A 15,828-nucleotide genomic window follows, 5' to 3' on the forward strand; every position below is an offset into this window, starting at 1 on the left:
GGGCCCAGCCGCGGGCTGCAGGTCAGAGCCCGGCTTGGGTATCTCTGCGGACGGAGCGAGCGGGGCGGCTGCCGCGTGCCACGGGTTCCCCCGGGCTGCCGGAGCCCGCAGAGACGCCGGCGGGAACGTGCACGGCCCGTCGCGGGAGGACTGTCCTGTATGTCACCTGGAGTAGCTCGCACAGGCTCGGGGACGCGGCTGGAGGAGGCCAGGTTTGGGCGTCCGATGTGTGTGCCGCCTCTGCTCCTCCGTTCCCGGGTTCCCGTGGCCTTGGGATCACAGAGTCACCACTGTCACCTGTTACAGAGTTGCAGTGCGTCAAAGCAGGATGGGTGCAAAAAAAAAAAAATGACTGGAACGTGTAGTACTCCGTCCACAGGCCTCAGCTGTACTCCGTCCTCTAGGAAAGGGTGAAAGGCTTGCTCCCTTCTGCTTGAGGAGAACGAATCTTCCCCTCACGGTGGTGATCAGGTTTTGTTAGAAATTATGTTTAGGCTGAATTTCCGTGAGAAAATAACAAAAGTTCCACATGAGAGGCACAAATAACGTTCCAAGCGACTGGGCAGGTGATGGTCAGTCCTAGAACGGAGTGGACAAACTTTTAAAACTTAACGATAATGTCTCGTGATGGCCTGAAAGGGATTTTGCCACCTAGAAGTAGGTCAGCTTTAAACTAAATCCCGATGGATGCATTTTTGACGGCATTATCTCTTAATACTCATGTTTACCTGAAGCTTAAATCAGCTCAATCTAGCTAGCATCTTCCTAATGCAATAATGGTTTAAACATTACATCACAGGGCAGCTGAGAGAAGGAGTCAGTTTTCCCAGAAGAACCATGAATGTCGCTCCTAGCATCTATCCACGAAAGTATTAACTTGCCTGAAATGAACCCCTGGACATTTTACTTTAGACTGAGGAGGAAGGGCGCATATCCACACACTTGGTTAGAGTACACAAAGTGCGTGGGAGGAGTGGTTAAAGTACCATGTCTGCGCTGTGACTCAGCTTGCCATTCCTGACTGTCGTACAAAGCATGGGGTTAATGGTGTCAGGACTAACAGGAGAGGCCTAGCTTCAGTGCAGATCCTTTAAACAGTGGGCCTAAGGTAACTCATACATCCCAGGACCTGTTACTGTATACTATAGATGGTTTTATAGAATCTGTTGTATAGCTCAGGTTAACATTTTGCCACTCTGGGTCAGCAACAGAAAAACCTTTTTCTAAGTATGTTTAAAGTGTAACGTAGTAGGAAGTAATCAAGATTACTCTGGGTAAAAGTACATTGTTCACACAGTGGCAGGTGGACAGGGTCTTGTCAAATGCTCAGGTTCAGATCCACTTGGCGTTAGGAAACATTGTGTTAATTTGTCAGGTAAATAATTGGCACTCACTCCGTATCCTAGTGGCCCCAGCCATATTGATCACTGATGCTTTCCTAATTGGTTAACTCGCAGTTTCTGAGGGCTAAGATTGTTAACACTTTATAGTCTGTGTGCTCTGTAACGTCTCCAGTCAGACACTTAGGTTTCACCAAACCTGGTCGTGGTTATTGTCATTTTAGGATCATTTAGACCATTTACAATGGTCTAAAGTAACACAAATTAAAGGCACTTCTAGTGTTTGGTCTTCTGGAAGTCTTGGTCTAAAATAGACTGACTACTATAAATTTAAAAGTTTGGAGGACCCCTGGAATTGAATTTGAAAAAATAAGATTTGAACATGTGATTCTGTCACCTATCCTGTTCTACCCAATCAACCAAAAGCCCACAGCTCTGGTCATTAATATTTAGGAGTTAGGTCTACCCTAATATTTAGATCTTAAAGTTTTAGGTCCTTTATAGTTAAATTCTGTTTATGTTCCTTGACCAATATGTTTTTAGAAGACCAGTCAGACACCAAAACCTGTAGACTCCCTAAAACTGTCTGACTTGCTTTCAGACATCCCTCTAATGTTCAACACAGGGAAGAACTTCATCCTTAGGGGAAAATTCAGTTCCCAAACGCGAATAAGAAACCTTTATTCTTTTGCTTCCTGTTTGGTACACTTGTGTTCATCATCCCTGCTTTCTGTGGGAATGTCCAAAGAATGCATGATTATGTGTAGCAAAGTAACTTTTTATCTCATCACTTTTTTTTTTTTTTTTTTTAGCCAGATTCGGTAAACAGGCAGAGCTTGGTCCAGCTCCAGAGATGCAGGCCTGTTGGGAGGCACATGAAGAGCAGCTAGTGCGCTCCTGTTCTTTTCTAGGTTGATGTCACGAGAGAGACTGGTCTCAGAATCCCAGCCATTGTCTGGGTCTATGTTTTGAAGGGTCGCATTGTTTTCATCTGAGTGATAGCTACAGTTTAGAAACTGCCGTATCATTTCAAAATTCAGTTCTTTTAGCAATATTTTTAATCTTACATTTTAACATTTGTGTAAGAGCTATAATATTTCAAAATAAAAAAATGGGGAAAATACTGTGTTTTGTATGTTTTACGACCTAAATCTTGGGTCAGTATACATTTTCTTAAAAGAGCCAAACTGATAGTATATTTTTAGACTCTGTAAATACTGAGGGAAATTGAAGCACATAGGTATTTAGGATCAGAGTGTACCGATTTAGGAACTGCAGGCTAGCCTAGAATAGAGAGCATGCTTAGTATATGTATAACCTGAGTTTGACCCCCCCCCCAGTACCCCAAAAATACATGCAAGGAATGAAGGACATGTATCTGTTCAAAAATACAACATTATTCTTAGCTCTGGGCCATACAGCAGTTAGTGAACACGGCTTAACCAACCCCACCTTCTGTTCTTTCTTACAGATCCCATGGCCGGAAGTTATGGTGTGATGGCTGACGACGGCTCTATTGATTACACAGTCCATGAGGCCTGGAATGAAGCCACCAATGTTTACTTGATAGTTATCCTTGTTAGCTTTGGTCTCTTCATGTATGCCAAGAGGTAAATAAGGGCATATAAGATACCGCTCATTAAAGCGGTCTGGTTGTTGTTGTTCTGTTTTGATTTGTTTTAGCTGAATTAAATGCATAAAAATATCTCTTCAGAAATCTTGTTCCAGGACTGAGAGGTGCTTTCCACCATGTTGGTGCTGGTGACTGAGGTTTGATTTGAAAAATCCCATATTCAGTTCTGGGTAACACACCCGTCCCTCTACAGTTTGATGCTATCACTTCTAAAATACCTGACTCTGTCACCAGCTTTGGTACAGTGTCCCCTTGGAATGAGCACACTTTAAAGTATTTTTCATCCAAGTGTCTGAAATGCAAAAACACTCTGATGCCCATGTATAGCAACCTCTCCTCACCCGGTTGACCTTTCCCTTGCTTCTTACGCATGGCACTTGTGTTAATTTACATCTTGTTGCTTTGATTAAGACCAGGATGGAAAGCAACTTCCATCAACTTGCAGAGGAAAGCATTTGTTTCAGCTTATGGGCCTCAGTCTGTGAGGCCAGTCAGGACAGGAACTCAAGACAGGAACCTAGAGACAGGGACTGAAGCAGAGACCATGGAGGAACACTGCTTATAGTTTGTTCTCCATGATTTGTCCAGTTTGCTGTCTTCTGAAGCCTAAGACCTCCCACCCATAGTGAGCTGGGCCCTCCCACACCACTTACTGATCAGGAGAATGCCCCACAGACTTACCTACAGGCCAGTCTGATAGAAGCAGTTCCTCCACTAGGGTTCTGTCTTACCAGATGACCCCAGCTATATATCAAGTTGACAAGAAACCATACACTACTTCTCTGTTCTTTATTGATAAAAATACCAGTCCCTTGAAAACAAGAAATGGGGCTATTATCTTTGTGTCATTGATATGTGTCTTGGTCCAAATTCTTTTTTTTTGTTTTTGTTTTTTGTTTTGTTTTTCGAGACAGGGTTTCTCTGTATAGTCCTGGCTGTCCTGGAACTCACTCTGTAGACCAGGCTGGCCTCGAACTCAGAAATCCGTCTGCCTCTGCCTCCCAAGTGCTGGGATTCAAGGCATGTGTCACCACTCCCCGGCATGGTCCAAATTCTTAAGAGACATTTTTCTGCCTTAGTTTCTTGTGTAGCTTAAATACTGTTTTAACTCTTCCTGGCTTCTTTCCTCCCAATCCAGCAAGACAGTAATAGAATTAAGTATGTTGATGATGGTGGTAGTGGTGCTGGTGATGATGGTGGTGGTGCTGGTGTGGTGACAGTGATAATGCGGTGGCAGTGGTGATGAAGATGATGAGGAAGAAGAAGAGGATGATGATGGCTAGGGTGTATTTTAAAGAGGAAAATCAGTATTCTGTTTGTACGTATATACTTAAGGACATTCTCTCCTGAGGTTTAAAAAGTCATTAAGTAATTCATAATAATTAACACACCAGAAATAGTTTCTGTTTGGCCTCAGATATCTCTCGCCTACTTGTGCTTGCCCTTGTTGCTGTGTAGCTCTCTCTCAGTGGCTGCACTGCGGGCATGGTGTGGGAGGAAGGACCCACTTGCATGTGACAACATTTCTCTCAAAAGAGCTACCGCCTCCTGCCCACCTCTCTTTTAAAAGCAGAGATGTGTGCTCTTGTTTCTAAAACAATATCCCAAGAAACTGTGTCATTCAAGAACATTTTTCTTCATGAATTTTCCACACTCAGGTCTGCTCACATCAGGGATATTCCCCACTCCAGGGATTTGTCTTTGTTTGGGTATCATGAGAGGAAGGAGAATGGCTTCCTTGTTCATATACTGTGGCTTCAATATGCCATTTTTCCTAGGAGCTGAGGGGAATCACAAGGAAAGGGCCTCATTTTGTGGCCCCTTCTTCTATGGCGTGATAGTTCCACAGAGAGCCTTATATGTTAGTGGAAGTCACAGTACTTTACAAGATGGCTTTGATTGATACTTTTAATGGATCATGAGACAATCATATATGATTAAAACAAACCCACGTGGCTTTTGTGTTCTAGGAATAAAAGGAAAATTATGAGAATATTTAGTGTGCCTCCCGCAGAAGAGATGTTGTCAGAGCCCAGCTTCTATGACACAGTGAGCAGAATTCGCTTAAGACAACAGGTGGACGCACATCCCGTGTGTAAGTGTGTCCCGCGCCAAGCTGATGTGTAATGTGTTGAACACAGATTTTTCTATTGCACTTAGTTAACAAAAGGTTAAAAAACATGGCTGTTTAGAAGAACTCAGACCTTTCCCGACACAGATTTACCCCAACATTATGGCTGTTAGATCCTTTGCCTTCCTTTGTCTGAGGCCTCTCTGTGGCCTTGAGAGGTGATCATACTCTTAGGTTTGCCATGATGGAGATTGTAATCACCGATTGCTACCTCCATTTCTTCCTCCTCTAAATTTTCCTCCTTTGTCCTCATTTGGGATGACACTGAATGGTCAAACAACTGAACACCAAAAGTAGTATACAGATGGCTTTCAGGAACTGTGAAATCAAGGTGCAAGTTATCTCTGAACAATATTAATATACCCTGTGGTACTAATCACTGTTGGAACAGATGGAAAATCTCCCTGATGTAACAGGTACACCAGAAAGAAGAAACAAACTTTAAACTGTATAGGTCCCAAATCAACTGTATGTACATTGAAGCCTTTTGTCATATTTGAGAGATGAGGGCGTGACTTCCATGGTACATTAGGGAGGACAAACGAGATGGTGCTCATATTAGAATCCCAAGTTCATCTCAACTGTCCACCTTACGGAGTTTAGAGTCACGAAGGACACAGAGCTATAAGTAGGTCTAGAGGGACTTTCTAGATCAGGTTAACTGAGCTGGGAAGATTTAGTCTAAAGGTAGCTTGGCATCATGGCATGGGCTGAACTCAAGGACAGATGAGAAGGAGAAGGCTGGCTGGGTAGGAGTGTCTGTTGTTTCAGACTGAGGACACAGTGTGCTCACTGCTTCTCAGCAGGACTACCGTGTTTCCCTGCCTTAATGGACTGCGTCCTATAACTGTGAGCCGAAATAAACTCTGCTTTCCTTAAGTTACTTTTGTTAGGTATTTTCTGTAGCATCAAGCAAGTGATACATTGTTGTAAAGTCAAACAAACAACACTTCTTTTATTATCTCTCTATAACCTCTGTGTGTGTGTGTGTGTGTGTGTGTGTGTGTGTGTGTGTGTATGTGTGTGTTGACACAGGCACAGAGACGTGTGCCAGCTCACTGAGTTCACATACCTCTTGATTGCCGTTTGCAGTTTCATGTAGAAAGACTGGACAGCTGCTTTTTTGTTTTCCTTTGAGATGGTGGGTTGTGGTTTTTATTTTGTTCTTTTTTATTTTAGTTTTAAAAAAATTCTTTCTTGAGAATTTTATTCATGAATACAATGAAGTATGATCATATTATGAGACACTTCATCCTCACTTCATAATAAGAGTATTGGGATCGCAGAGTAAGTACGGAAGGTGAGACAGGCTTATTTTTGGTATTACGGAGGCAAGGTGGTAGGCTGAGCAGATGGGAAAAATGGCTGGCACACTGACTGGCCACAAAGCAGAGAGTTCCATGTCTCCAGTTGTGGTTTTAGTTTTTATTAGATGAATTTTTTAGGGAGGTACAGTCTTCCCAGTATTTAGTATTTCCCCTCACCAAATTCCCCACTCTGTTTGGTCAGGACATAGAGCCATATCTAATTTTGATTCATGGCTCCATTATGTAGCAGGCTACCAGCTATTTCAGCTCTTAGATGACCCTGGAGCTCCCAGACAAGCAGGCACCAGCTGCTAGGGAGGAAGATGGGCCTTGGGCTTTTTGCCTATCTGTTCCTAAATGTACCTCCTGCTGAAAATGGACCCTAATGATTCATTTCTTAAATTCTATTCTCCTTTTTAAAAAATGTATTGGTCTTATTATTAGCTAATTATGGTTATAGTTAGAGTTACAAAAGGAAGTTGGAAATGAAGCCATCAACCCTTTCTATCCTATAGTCCGTAATGGACCATCAGTTTCTGAGCTTTTTGTTAATTCTTCAGCAAGGGTGATTAACCTCCCTGGTCTCTGCTTCAGTTGCTGACTCTAGGATTCCGCCTTGACTTCCTCTGTAATGGGCTGTAGACTAAGCTGAAGGAAGTATACCCTTCCTTACCAAGTGGCTTTTGGCCATAGTGTTTATCACAGCAATAGGAAGGCATAGCGAGACAATCCCAGAGCCCTGCACACTGCTGCTCCAAGTCTTCATTTTAATGAGGAGGTGGTAAACAAGGCAGGGCATCCTGGACTTTTAAACTGAATCTTTCTCATCACTTTTTGAAGGGTACATACAAGTTAACTTAGCTTCAGTTCTTTATAAAATCCTCTTAGGTCTTATTCAAAGTGTTAGGAGAGGCTGAGGAATGGCACACGTCCACCCAAAAGTGGGACAAGATGCATCTTCGACTCTCAGAGACCAAGGGCTTCTCTTTCCAAATAGAGCAATCCTGGGAGCTGGACCATCTCCCAGACTGTGAGAAAAATCTCCCATAGTTCATAATAAGAACAGGAGAGTCTCAAGAGTAGCAAAAGCAAGACTTACCTATTTTCAGTTTGCAGAAACTGGAAGCCAGCCGGTACAGAAGGCGAAAGTGGCTGTGGTTCCTATTCGGCACAAAACAGTGGGGTGTGTGTGTGTGTGTGTGTGTGTCTGTCTGTCTGTCTGTCCCCTGTCCCAGTTCTTTGCCCTTTTAATTCTCATTGGCTGAGCGCTTTAAAGAAATATTATGTTGCTAGTGCCGCAGTATTGTTTTCTACCCCATATCCCCATTGGACTGGTTCCACACGCGGCCTTAGCTAATGAATATCTTGGGGCATTCTTAATCCTCTCCTCTCTTGGTATACTGGCTCAGGCGAGGAGCAGTCTCCTTGAACTTTCAACCCTAAACACGCAGGTGCAAGCCACCAGCTAGGAAAGGTAGATGTCGGTGCCTCCTGCTTATCTGGATTCTCTGGGATCTGAACACAGCTCAGACTGAAAATGGACCTTAACTAGTTCCTCTCACTATGTACCTCCCATTCCTCTCTAACACCCATAGATCTCCCTCAATACCTCCTTGTACAGCCTCAAGTTCTCTTCTAAAAAACAAACAAACAAAAAAACCCACAAACCCAACGAACCCCACTAAGTTAAGCTACTGCTGACTGTATGTACATGTAATGGCTGTCCATTAGAGCACAGGTGACCTTCCAGTGGCCATCCTCTCAAAGAATGATTCTCCCTCAGCTAACCAGCTATTAATGTATCGTCCCCAGAAGAGACTCTGTGGTTCGCTGCTTCTACCTATGCCCCAAGCCAAATACACATAGCAAAACATTTGAAGCTGGGATCCACATTTGACAGTGAACATGTGACATCTGTCTTACTGCACCTGAGTTCCCTCACTAAATATAACAATTTCTTCCATTTCTGTCCATTTCCTGGAAGATTTCATGATTTTGTTTTCCTTCACTATTAACATGCAGTCTTGTAAGTGTCCCACATTCCCACTGTCCATCTGTTGATGGACACGTAGGTAGAGTGTGTTCCATAGCTATTCTCAGTAGAGCAGCAGTGACCATGGATGAGCTGGTGTGTCTGTAGCAGGATATAAAGCCCTTTGGGTGCATGCCTAGGAGTGCTGTAGCTGGGTCGTATGACAGTTCTATTTCTAGCTTCTTTGAGAGTGGTGGCAATAGTTTACGCTCCCGCCAACTGTGTATAAGAGTCCTTTAGCCACATCCATTTGTCATTTGTACCCCTGATGGTGGCCACTCTGACTGGGATGAGACAGAATCTTACAGCAATTTAAATATGCAATTCCTTGACTTTGAGCACTTTTTAAAGCATTTACCAGCTATTTGTAATTCTTTTATGAGTTCTGTTCAGTCTCATAGCCTGTTTTTACATTGGATTACTGATTTTCTTAATGTTTTCTTTTCTATGTTCTTTGTGTGTTTTAGCCACTAATCCTGTCAGATGAATAGAGAACAGTTGTTTACTTACACTCTGTGGGCTGCCTCTGCACTTGATTGACAGTTTCCTTTGCTGTATAAAAGTCTCACAAGGCCCCATTTGTCCTTTGTTGATCTTCTTTCTTATGCCGTAGGAGTCTGATTCAGAATTGTCATCCGAGTCTGTAAGCCGAAGCACACTGCTTTTTCCTCGAGCAGTTTCAGGGCATCATGTCTTATGTTGAAGACCTTGAAGTTGAGTTTTGTGAAGGGTGGGAATTAAGGAACTGGTTTTACTTGTCTACACATTGAAAGCCAGTTTTCTCAGCACCATTTGTTGAAGATGCTATTATCTTTTTAATCCCATTGTCTTAGGTAGGGTTGCCATTGCTGTGAACAGACACCATGACCAAGACAATTGAGTTTCAGTCCATTATCAAGGTGGGAACATGGCAGTATCCAGGCAGGCATAGTGCTGGAGGAGCTGAGAGTTCTACATCTTGTTCCAAAGGCAAACAGGAGAAAACTGGCTTCCAGGCAGCTAGGAGGAGGGTCTCAAAGCCCAACCCCACAGTGACATGCTTCCTCCAACAAGGCCACACCTACTCTAACAAGGCCACACCTCCTAATAGTGCCACTCCCTGGGTCAAGCATATTCAAACCACCACACCTGTTGTATGATTTTTTGCATTATTGACAAAAATTCAGTGGTTATAGGTGTGTAGACTTATAGCTGGGTCCTCAGTTCTATTCCCTTGGTCTGTGCATCTGTTTTTGTGCCAGTATAGCACACTATATTTATTACTATGACCCTCGTTTAATTTGAAATTAGATATGGTAATATGTCCTGTAGTACTTTTTTTTTTTTTGTTCAGGACTGGTTTTGCATTCCCAACATGTAAGCTATAGGGCATAAGAATCTGTATTTACCCCAAGTAGCATAAACAAGAATCATGTCTCTTTTGGCTAGAAACAACATAAAGGAAGAAGTTGCAAGTTTTAAAGCTAAATAGTTGAATGGAATTCACAGATCTTTTTAGCTTTACCATCTCTAGGTTCGCCTTAAGATAGTTTTTCTTTACTGAATGGTTTTCTAGTAAGAAGAATTGTGTATTTGTTTTGGCTTCTAGTTAATAGTGGTGACCTTTATGTTCAATAAGTCTATAGGCTTCTAAGTTAAATACAGTAAAAACAAAAAGATGTTACTATCAAAGTGCTGAGATAAGTTATTATTGAGAGCTCAGTCCTGTGAGGGACATCTCTGTCCACCTCCTCCCACAAGGCTCAGCGATCATCGAGGAAGGAAGAGGGCTGGAAAGATAGTAACAGCCAGAGGTTAAAGAAGAACTGCAACATAGTGTTTTTGAGATGGGACAGAATGTTGCACATATGTCTGTGGTTTCTTGTACAAGATCAAACCAGTCAAAATTCCAGGCTGGGTGGGTAGAGGATGCATGAAGCTCTGACAGAGGAGAAACAGTTATTGGTTGCTGAGGTAGAGTTAGTTTCTTTCAGGGAAATGGTCCCTGGTCGGTTACCTATGGCTCAATGGGTGGTCCCACTACCATGCATATACTGAAAGCACTAGATGGACTTTCTGAGTTTAAAAAAAAAAAGACACAAAGTTGGAAGGGAAAATGTGCAGTGACGAAGGAGTCTGGGAGAAGATGGCGTGAAAGAACAAAAGCTCTGATCAGAATACATTGTATCCATGTATGTGTATGTGTGGATGGATGACAATCTCAAAGAATAAATATATTTTTAAAAAGTAGTAAGAAAGAAAGAAATTAAAATTTTTGATAGGTTATTCAGTTATTTTTTATATTTTAAAGTTCAGAATGATCTTGATATTTAAATAATAATTATAAATATAAGATATATATATGTGTATATATATATATATAGTGTTGAAATTAGAAGGCTTTAGAATATAATTAACTTTCATAGAGAAAACCAGATGTTTAATTCTAATTTCTTACCAAGTATCATGATTTAATGTGATTTAGTGACATTAGCTCGTAATGATTTTATGCTTCATCTTTCTCGTCATTATTTTTTCATAGCAAGAAAGTACGAGTATCAACAGCCACAAAGCCAGGCCGACAGTGTGCAGCTCTCATTGGAATGAAACTTCAGACTGAGCAACAGAAGTGATTGTGATGCGGCATGAGAAACAAGTCCTTCATCCCTCTACAAAATCATGAACGGCATGTAGAAAGCTCGGCCTATTGTGCCCCTGTCCCAAGCCTTCATTTGTTTCTTCTTCCAGGACTTTCTTCATAAACGCAAAAATACATCTTAGAAGGGAAATGCTTTGTGACCACTGATGGAGACTTGCCCTTTTGAGGGTCAGTGATGTCTTCAGGATACAGTGAAACATACAAGCGTGTCTTTGGAAGCAAGAATCCTAGAGTTAATGTCACTTTAGAATATTTTTATAGAGTTAAAACATGAAACTCTAGCTGTTGGGATACTTTGCTCTTAGGATGTAGTCTGTTTAACATTGGTAGCAGACTAATTTGTGTTGCTTCCACGATTGTTCCTGGCTCTTTGAGTGACCTTTCCTTCAAGACTTGTATGACACACGAGGAACCTTACAGTCTCTTCTGCACCATGAAGCTTATCCCAGCTGCTACTTGTGGATACTTTCTGTATCTGGGTTTGTCTCCCTTTGATTGTATTCCCAAAGCTGTTATTTTGTTTCTGATCCCACATTTCCCTTGCCTTCCTAGGGCTCCTTGAGGCCATGCTGTTAGACAAGGAGAAGTCTCCGTCTTGCTGTCGGCCCCTCACGTTCCCATGGTTTCCCCATCCCTGTTGATGGTTACAGCAGTGTCTTCTGTTGCTTAAAGCTTTGCTGAACACCCAGCTGCCTCGCACCATTCTGTACTATACAATGGAAACCCAGTGTTTCACGTTTATTCTTACAAAAGCTGGTTGGAGGTAGTGGTAGAAGCAAGTTGAAACTCAATCTGAAAAACACAGTCCTACTGTCTTGGTGAGTACAAAGGTCTCTAGGGAAACCAGAGCAGAGGGAGACAGCACAGGAGGAGGTGAACCACAGGAGGACACAGGTCACAGTCTGCTTTAAGTGTTTCTGAGTTAACAGACGATCCCTGAACTATGACTCGCTAATGCAGACCACCTACAGCCTGTTAGAAAGCAAACAGCTAAAAGACAGGCACTCACTGAACTGCCTTCAGCTGCGGCCCACCACAACATCATAGTTTGATTCCTGCCAATCTGAACAAAAGAACAAAAGTCAGTACTCCAGCAGACATCGACAGAGCCAAGGGACCCTGCACTATATTGTTCTTCGTGACCTAGGTACAACAAGTAGAAACAATCAGAAGGACAGGAGAATGAGACCCAGGGTCAAGAGGAGAAGCAGTCAATGTAACTGGGATTTCAAAATGTCCCATATGTGAAATCAACAGGCAGGGACCTAAAAGCAGCTGCTACGAGTGTGATAGGGTTAGGATTGGAGTAACAGCCCAGAAGTTTAAGAACTCTAGTGATGTTAGTGAGTCCAGTCTTCAGGGTTACTCTTTAACCCTGCTATAAGTAACTCAGGTATAAATAGAGGAAGATTGGGGACAGAAGCCGTCTCAACACCTGCACATACATGTACATCATATATGTGCACATACAGATACGCAAGATTAGAAAAGCACTTTCTTTTTTTAAAAAATCCAGGTTAAATAAAAGACCCAGAGGTCTGTAGGTACATGGAGGATTCAGGAGTGTAAGCTGGGTCCAGATGGACATCTGTCTAAATTTCAGTGATCTCTTCCAGACACGCTCTGTGTCTCATGGTTCACTTGAGAAAGTATAGCCAGTATTAACTACTCAGGGAGGGCTGACAAGATACAGATCCCCAAGAGTGGTTTCTATTGTTTTTATATTTTCTTATTAATTAGTGTGTACAATTTATGCCAAAAAAACGTTATTAGGTGGGCCACAGGCCATAGTAGAGAAATATCTGTGATAATTAAAAGAAGTTCTTTACTTTGAATAGATAAAATAGCAGAAGTACGCTTATAAACCACACCAGACACTGTAGCCTTCCCTTCTAGCCTGTCACCATTCCTTTTTGTCAGCCATAGCTTCACAGAAACACTTGCCCCAGGAACCGCCAGTGGCTGCACTGCGCTGGTGTTCTGGTAGATGATTTTCACTGTCCTTCCTGTCTTCCGTTATGATCTCTCAGGTCTCTCAGTGCTGTGCAGCCTCCCACCCCAACTCCATTCACTGGTAACTCCACCTCATGGTGCAGATTCAAGGTCCCCCCCTAGTCCTTTTGTTCCCCAGTCTCCAGGCTTATCTTTGTCCAATTTAGCCTGCAGGAATCTCTCCTCTCACCACCCCTCCACTGCCTTGAGACTGATTCTTGGTGCAGACATAATCCCTCTAACATGTTTCCACAGCCCCTCTCAACCCTTTCTCCTCTCATCTCCATCTCTCTCTGCCACTCACTGGCCTGCAGAAGCTCTCTGCCAAGGTTCCCTCAGTCACCACCGCTTGCCTCGGCTTCAGAGAGGTCAAGAGGAACCATGAACAGAAGAGTCACCCAGCAAAGACAAGACCCAATAGCAACACCAAGAAACACCTCATAACTTGAGATGTTTGGGCAAAAACATAAACAGCCAAGATCATTTGCTTCCACCAGAACCCAGTAGGCCCTGGGAAATGCAGTATAGCTGAAACCCAAGACCGGGGGTTCAAAAAAAAATGATGAATACGGTCAAGAACCTTAAAGAGGATGTGAATAAATGCCTCAGTGCAGACAATGAAAACACTTTAGACATGAAAGTAGAAATAGAACTGCTGCCTTCAGGTTTCTACCGCTGTGATGAAATACTGTGATAAAAGCAACTTGGGGAGAAAACTATTTGCTTTACATACCACAGTCCATCAAGGGGAACCAAGTCAGGAACTCAAGCAAGTAGGGTACCTAGAGGCAGGAGCTGATGCAAAGGCCATGGAGTGGTGCTACTTACAGGCTTGTTTCTCGTGGTTTGCCCAACCTGCTTTCTTATAGAACCAGGACCACCAGATGAGGGATGACACGACCCACAGTGGGCTGAGGACTCCCACATCAATTACTAAGAAAATGCCCTAGAGGCCTGCCTACAACCCAGTCTTATGGAGGCATTTTCTCAATTAAGACTCCCTCCTGCAATGATGTTAGCTTGTGAAAAGTTGACCTAAATCTAGCCATCATAATCATTAAAGAAAAATCACACAGACATGAAACTAGAGATGAAATTGTTAGGAGGTAAGAAGCCTCATGAACAGATTATAACACATGGAAAAGAGAAAGAGGTATTGGAGACACCTGATAGCTTAGTCAAAGAGAATGTTAAATCTAAAATAATCCAGACACAAAACATACAGGAAATCTGGGACACTATGAAAAGACCAAACCTACAGAGAATAGGAATAGAGGAAAGAGAGAAAAAAAAATAAACCCCTCCCCCACAAAAACAAGTCAAAGGCCTAGAAAATATTTTCAACAAAATCATAGAAGAAAAATTTCCCAACCTTAAGAAAGAAGTGCCTATCAAGGTACAAGAAACATACAGCACATCAAATATACAGGACCAGAAACAAGATCTCCCAAAACACAAAACACTAGATGTACAGAACAAAGAAAGAAAGACTATTAAAAGTTGTAAGAAAAAAAAGACCAAGTAACATAAGGGTAGGCCCATTTAAATAACATCTGACTTCTCAGTGGAGACTCAAAACCAGAAGGGACTGGCCTGGTGTTGTACAAACTGAGAGACTATGGAAGCCAACCTAGATTACTATACCCAGAAAAACTATCAATCATAATAAATGGAGAAAGAGAAACACTCCATGATAAAAACAAAATTTAAGCAGTACCTCTACCGATCAAGCTCCACAGAAGAAACTAAAAGAAAAACATCAATCGGAAGAGGTTTGTCACACCCAGGAAAACACAAGAAGTAAATAATCTCAGAACAATAAATCAAAAAGCAGGTACCCACATCATAACAAAACACAAGAATTAATAAACAGTGCTCACTGATAACTTTCAATATGAATGATCTCAATTGTCTCAGTAAAAAGACTAGCATATTGGACTAGATGGCTGAGTCCATCTTTCTGTTGCATTCAAGAAACACACCTCATCATGCTTAATAGACACCACCTCACAGTTAAAGGGTATTCCAAGCAAGTGGACCTGTCTTAGTTACTGCCCTGTTGTCATGAAAAGACACCATGACCCAGGAAATTCATGAAATAAAGTGTTTGGGGACTGACTTACAGTTTCAGAAGGTTAAGTCTGTGATCATCATGATGGGGACCATGGCAGCAAGCAGGCATGGAGCTGGAGCAGTAGCTGAGGACTTACATTTTGATCCACCAGCAGTAGACAGAGTGGGGTAAGAGGATCTGGCCTGGGCTTTTGAAAGCTCAAAGCTCCCACCCCCACCCCCGCCCCAGTGACACATCTCTTCCAACAAGGTCACACCTTATCACCCTATCACTTTACCAACTGGAAATCAAAATTCAAATATATAAGCCTGAGGTTGGGGGGCATTCTCATTCAAACCACCATATTCCACTCCCTGCACCTCATAGGCTTGTTTCTCTTGGTTTGCCCAATACGCTTTCTTATAGAACCCAGGACCACCAGCCCAGAAATGGCACCACCCACAATGGGCTGAGCCCTCCCCCATTAATCACCAACTAAGAAAATGCCTTAGAGGCTTGCCTATGGGGGTGTTTTCTCAACCGAGGCTCCCTCCTCTCTGGTGACTCTAGCTTGTGTCAAGTTGACATAAAACTTCCAGCACAGTCACTAAAGACAAACAAAACAGACATAAAAATGGAGTCTACAGAGGTCATTTTCATCCAAACCACCACAGACCCTTACTTGGCACATGCTGCGCTTTG

General features: G+C 42.6%; 1 protein-coding gene across 5 annotated transcripts; it reads left to right on the top strand.

Annotated features, from left to right (window-relative positions):
• Positions 1-61: 61 nt before the first annotated feature.
• Positions 62-11,769, top strand: Smim19 (small integral membrane protein 19). Of its 5 annotated transcripts, none has more exons than XM_028782889.1 (4): positions 62-157; positions 2,812-2,950; positions 4,944-5,072; positions 10,965-11,769. In XM_028782889.1, the coding sequence occupies exons 2-4, from the start codon at positions 2,817-2,819 to the stop codon at positions 11,053-11,055; spliced, it is 354 nt and encodes a 117-aa protein (XP_028638722.1). In that variant the 5' UTR covers positions 62-157; positions 2,812-2,816; the 3' UTR covers positions 11,056-11,769. The 5 variants fall into 5 exon arrangements, with proteins under 5 accessions (XP_028638722.1, XP_028638721.1, XP_028638725.1 ...); XM_028782888.1 differs by having other exon boundaries at positions 98-212; XM_028782892.1 differs by having other exon boundaries at positions 98-212; positions 4,944-5,068.
• Positions 11,770-15,828: the final 4,059 nt, after the last annotated feature.

Source organism: Grammomys surdaster, unplaced genomic scaffold (assembly GCF_004785775.1).
Source record: "Grammomys surdaster isolate TR1022 unplaced genomic scaffold, NIH_TR_1.0 919, whole genome shotgun sequence".
Taxonomy (NCBI): Eukaryota; Metazoa; Chordata; class Mammalia; order Rodentia; family Muridae; genus Grammomys; species Grammomys surdaster.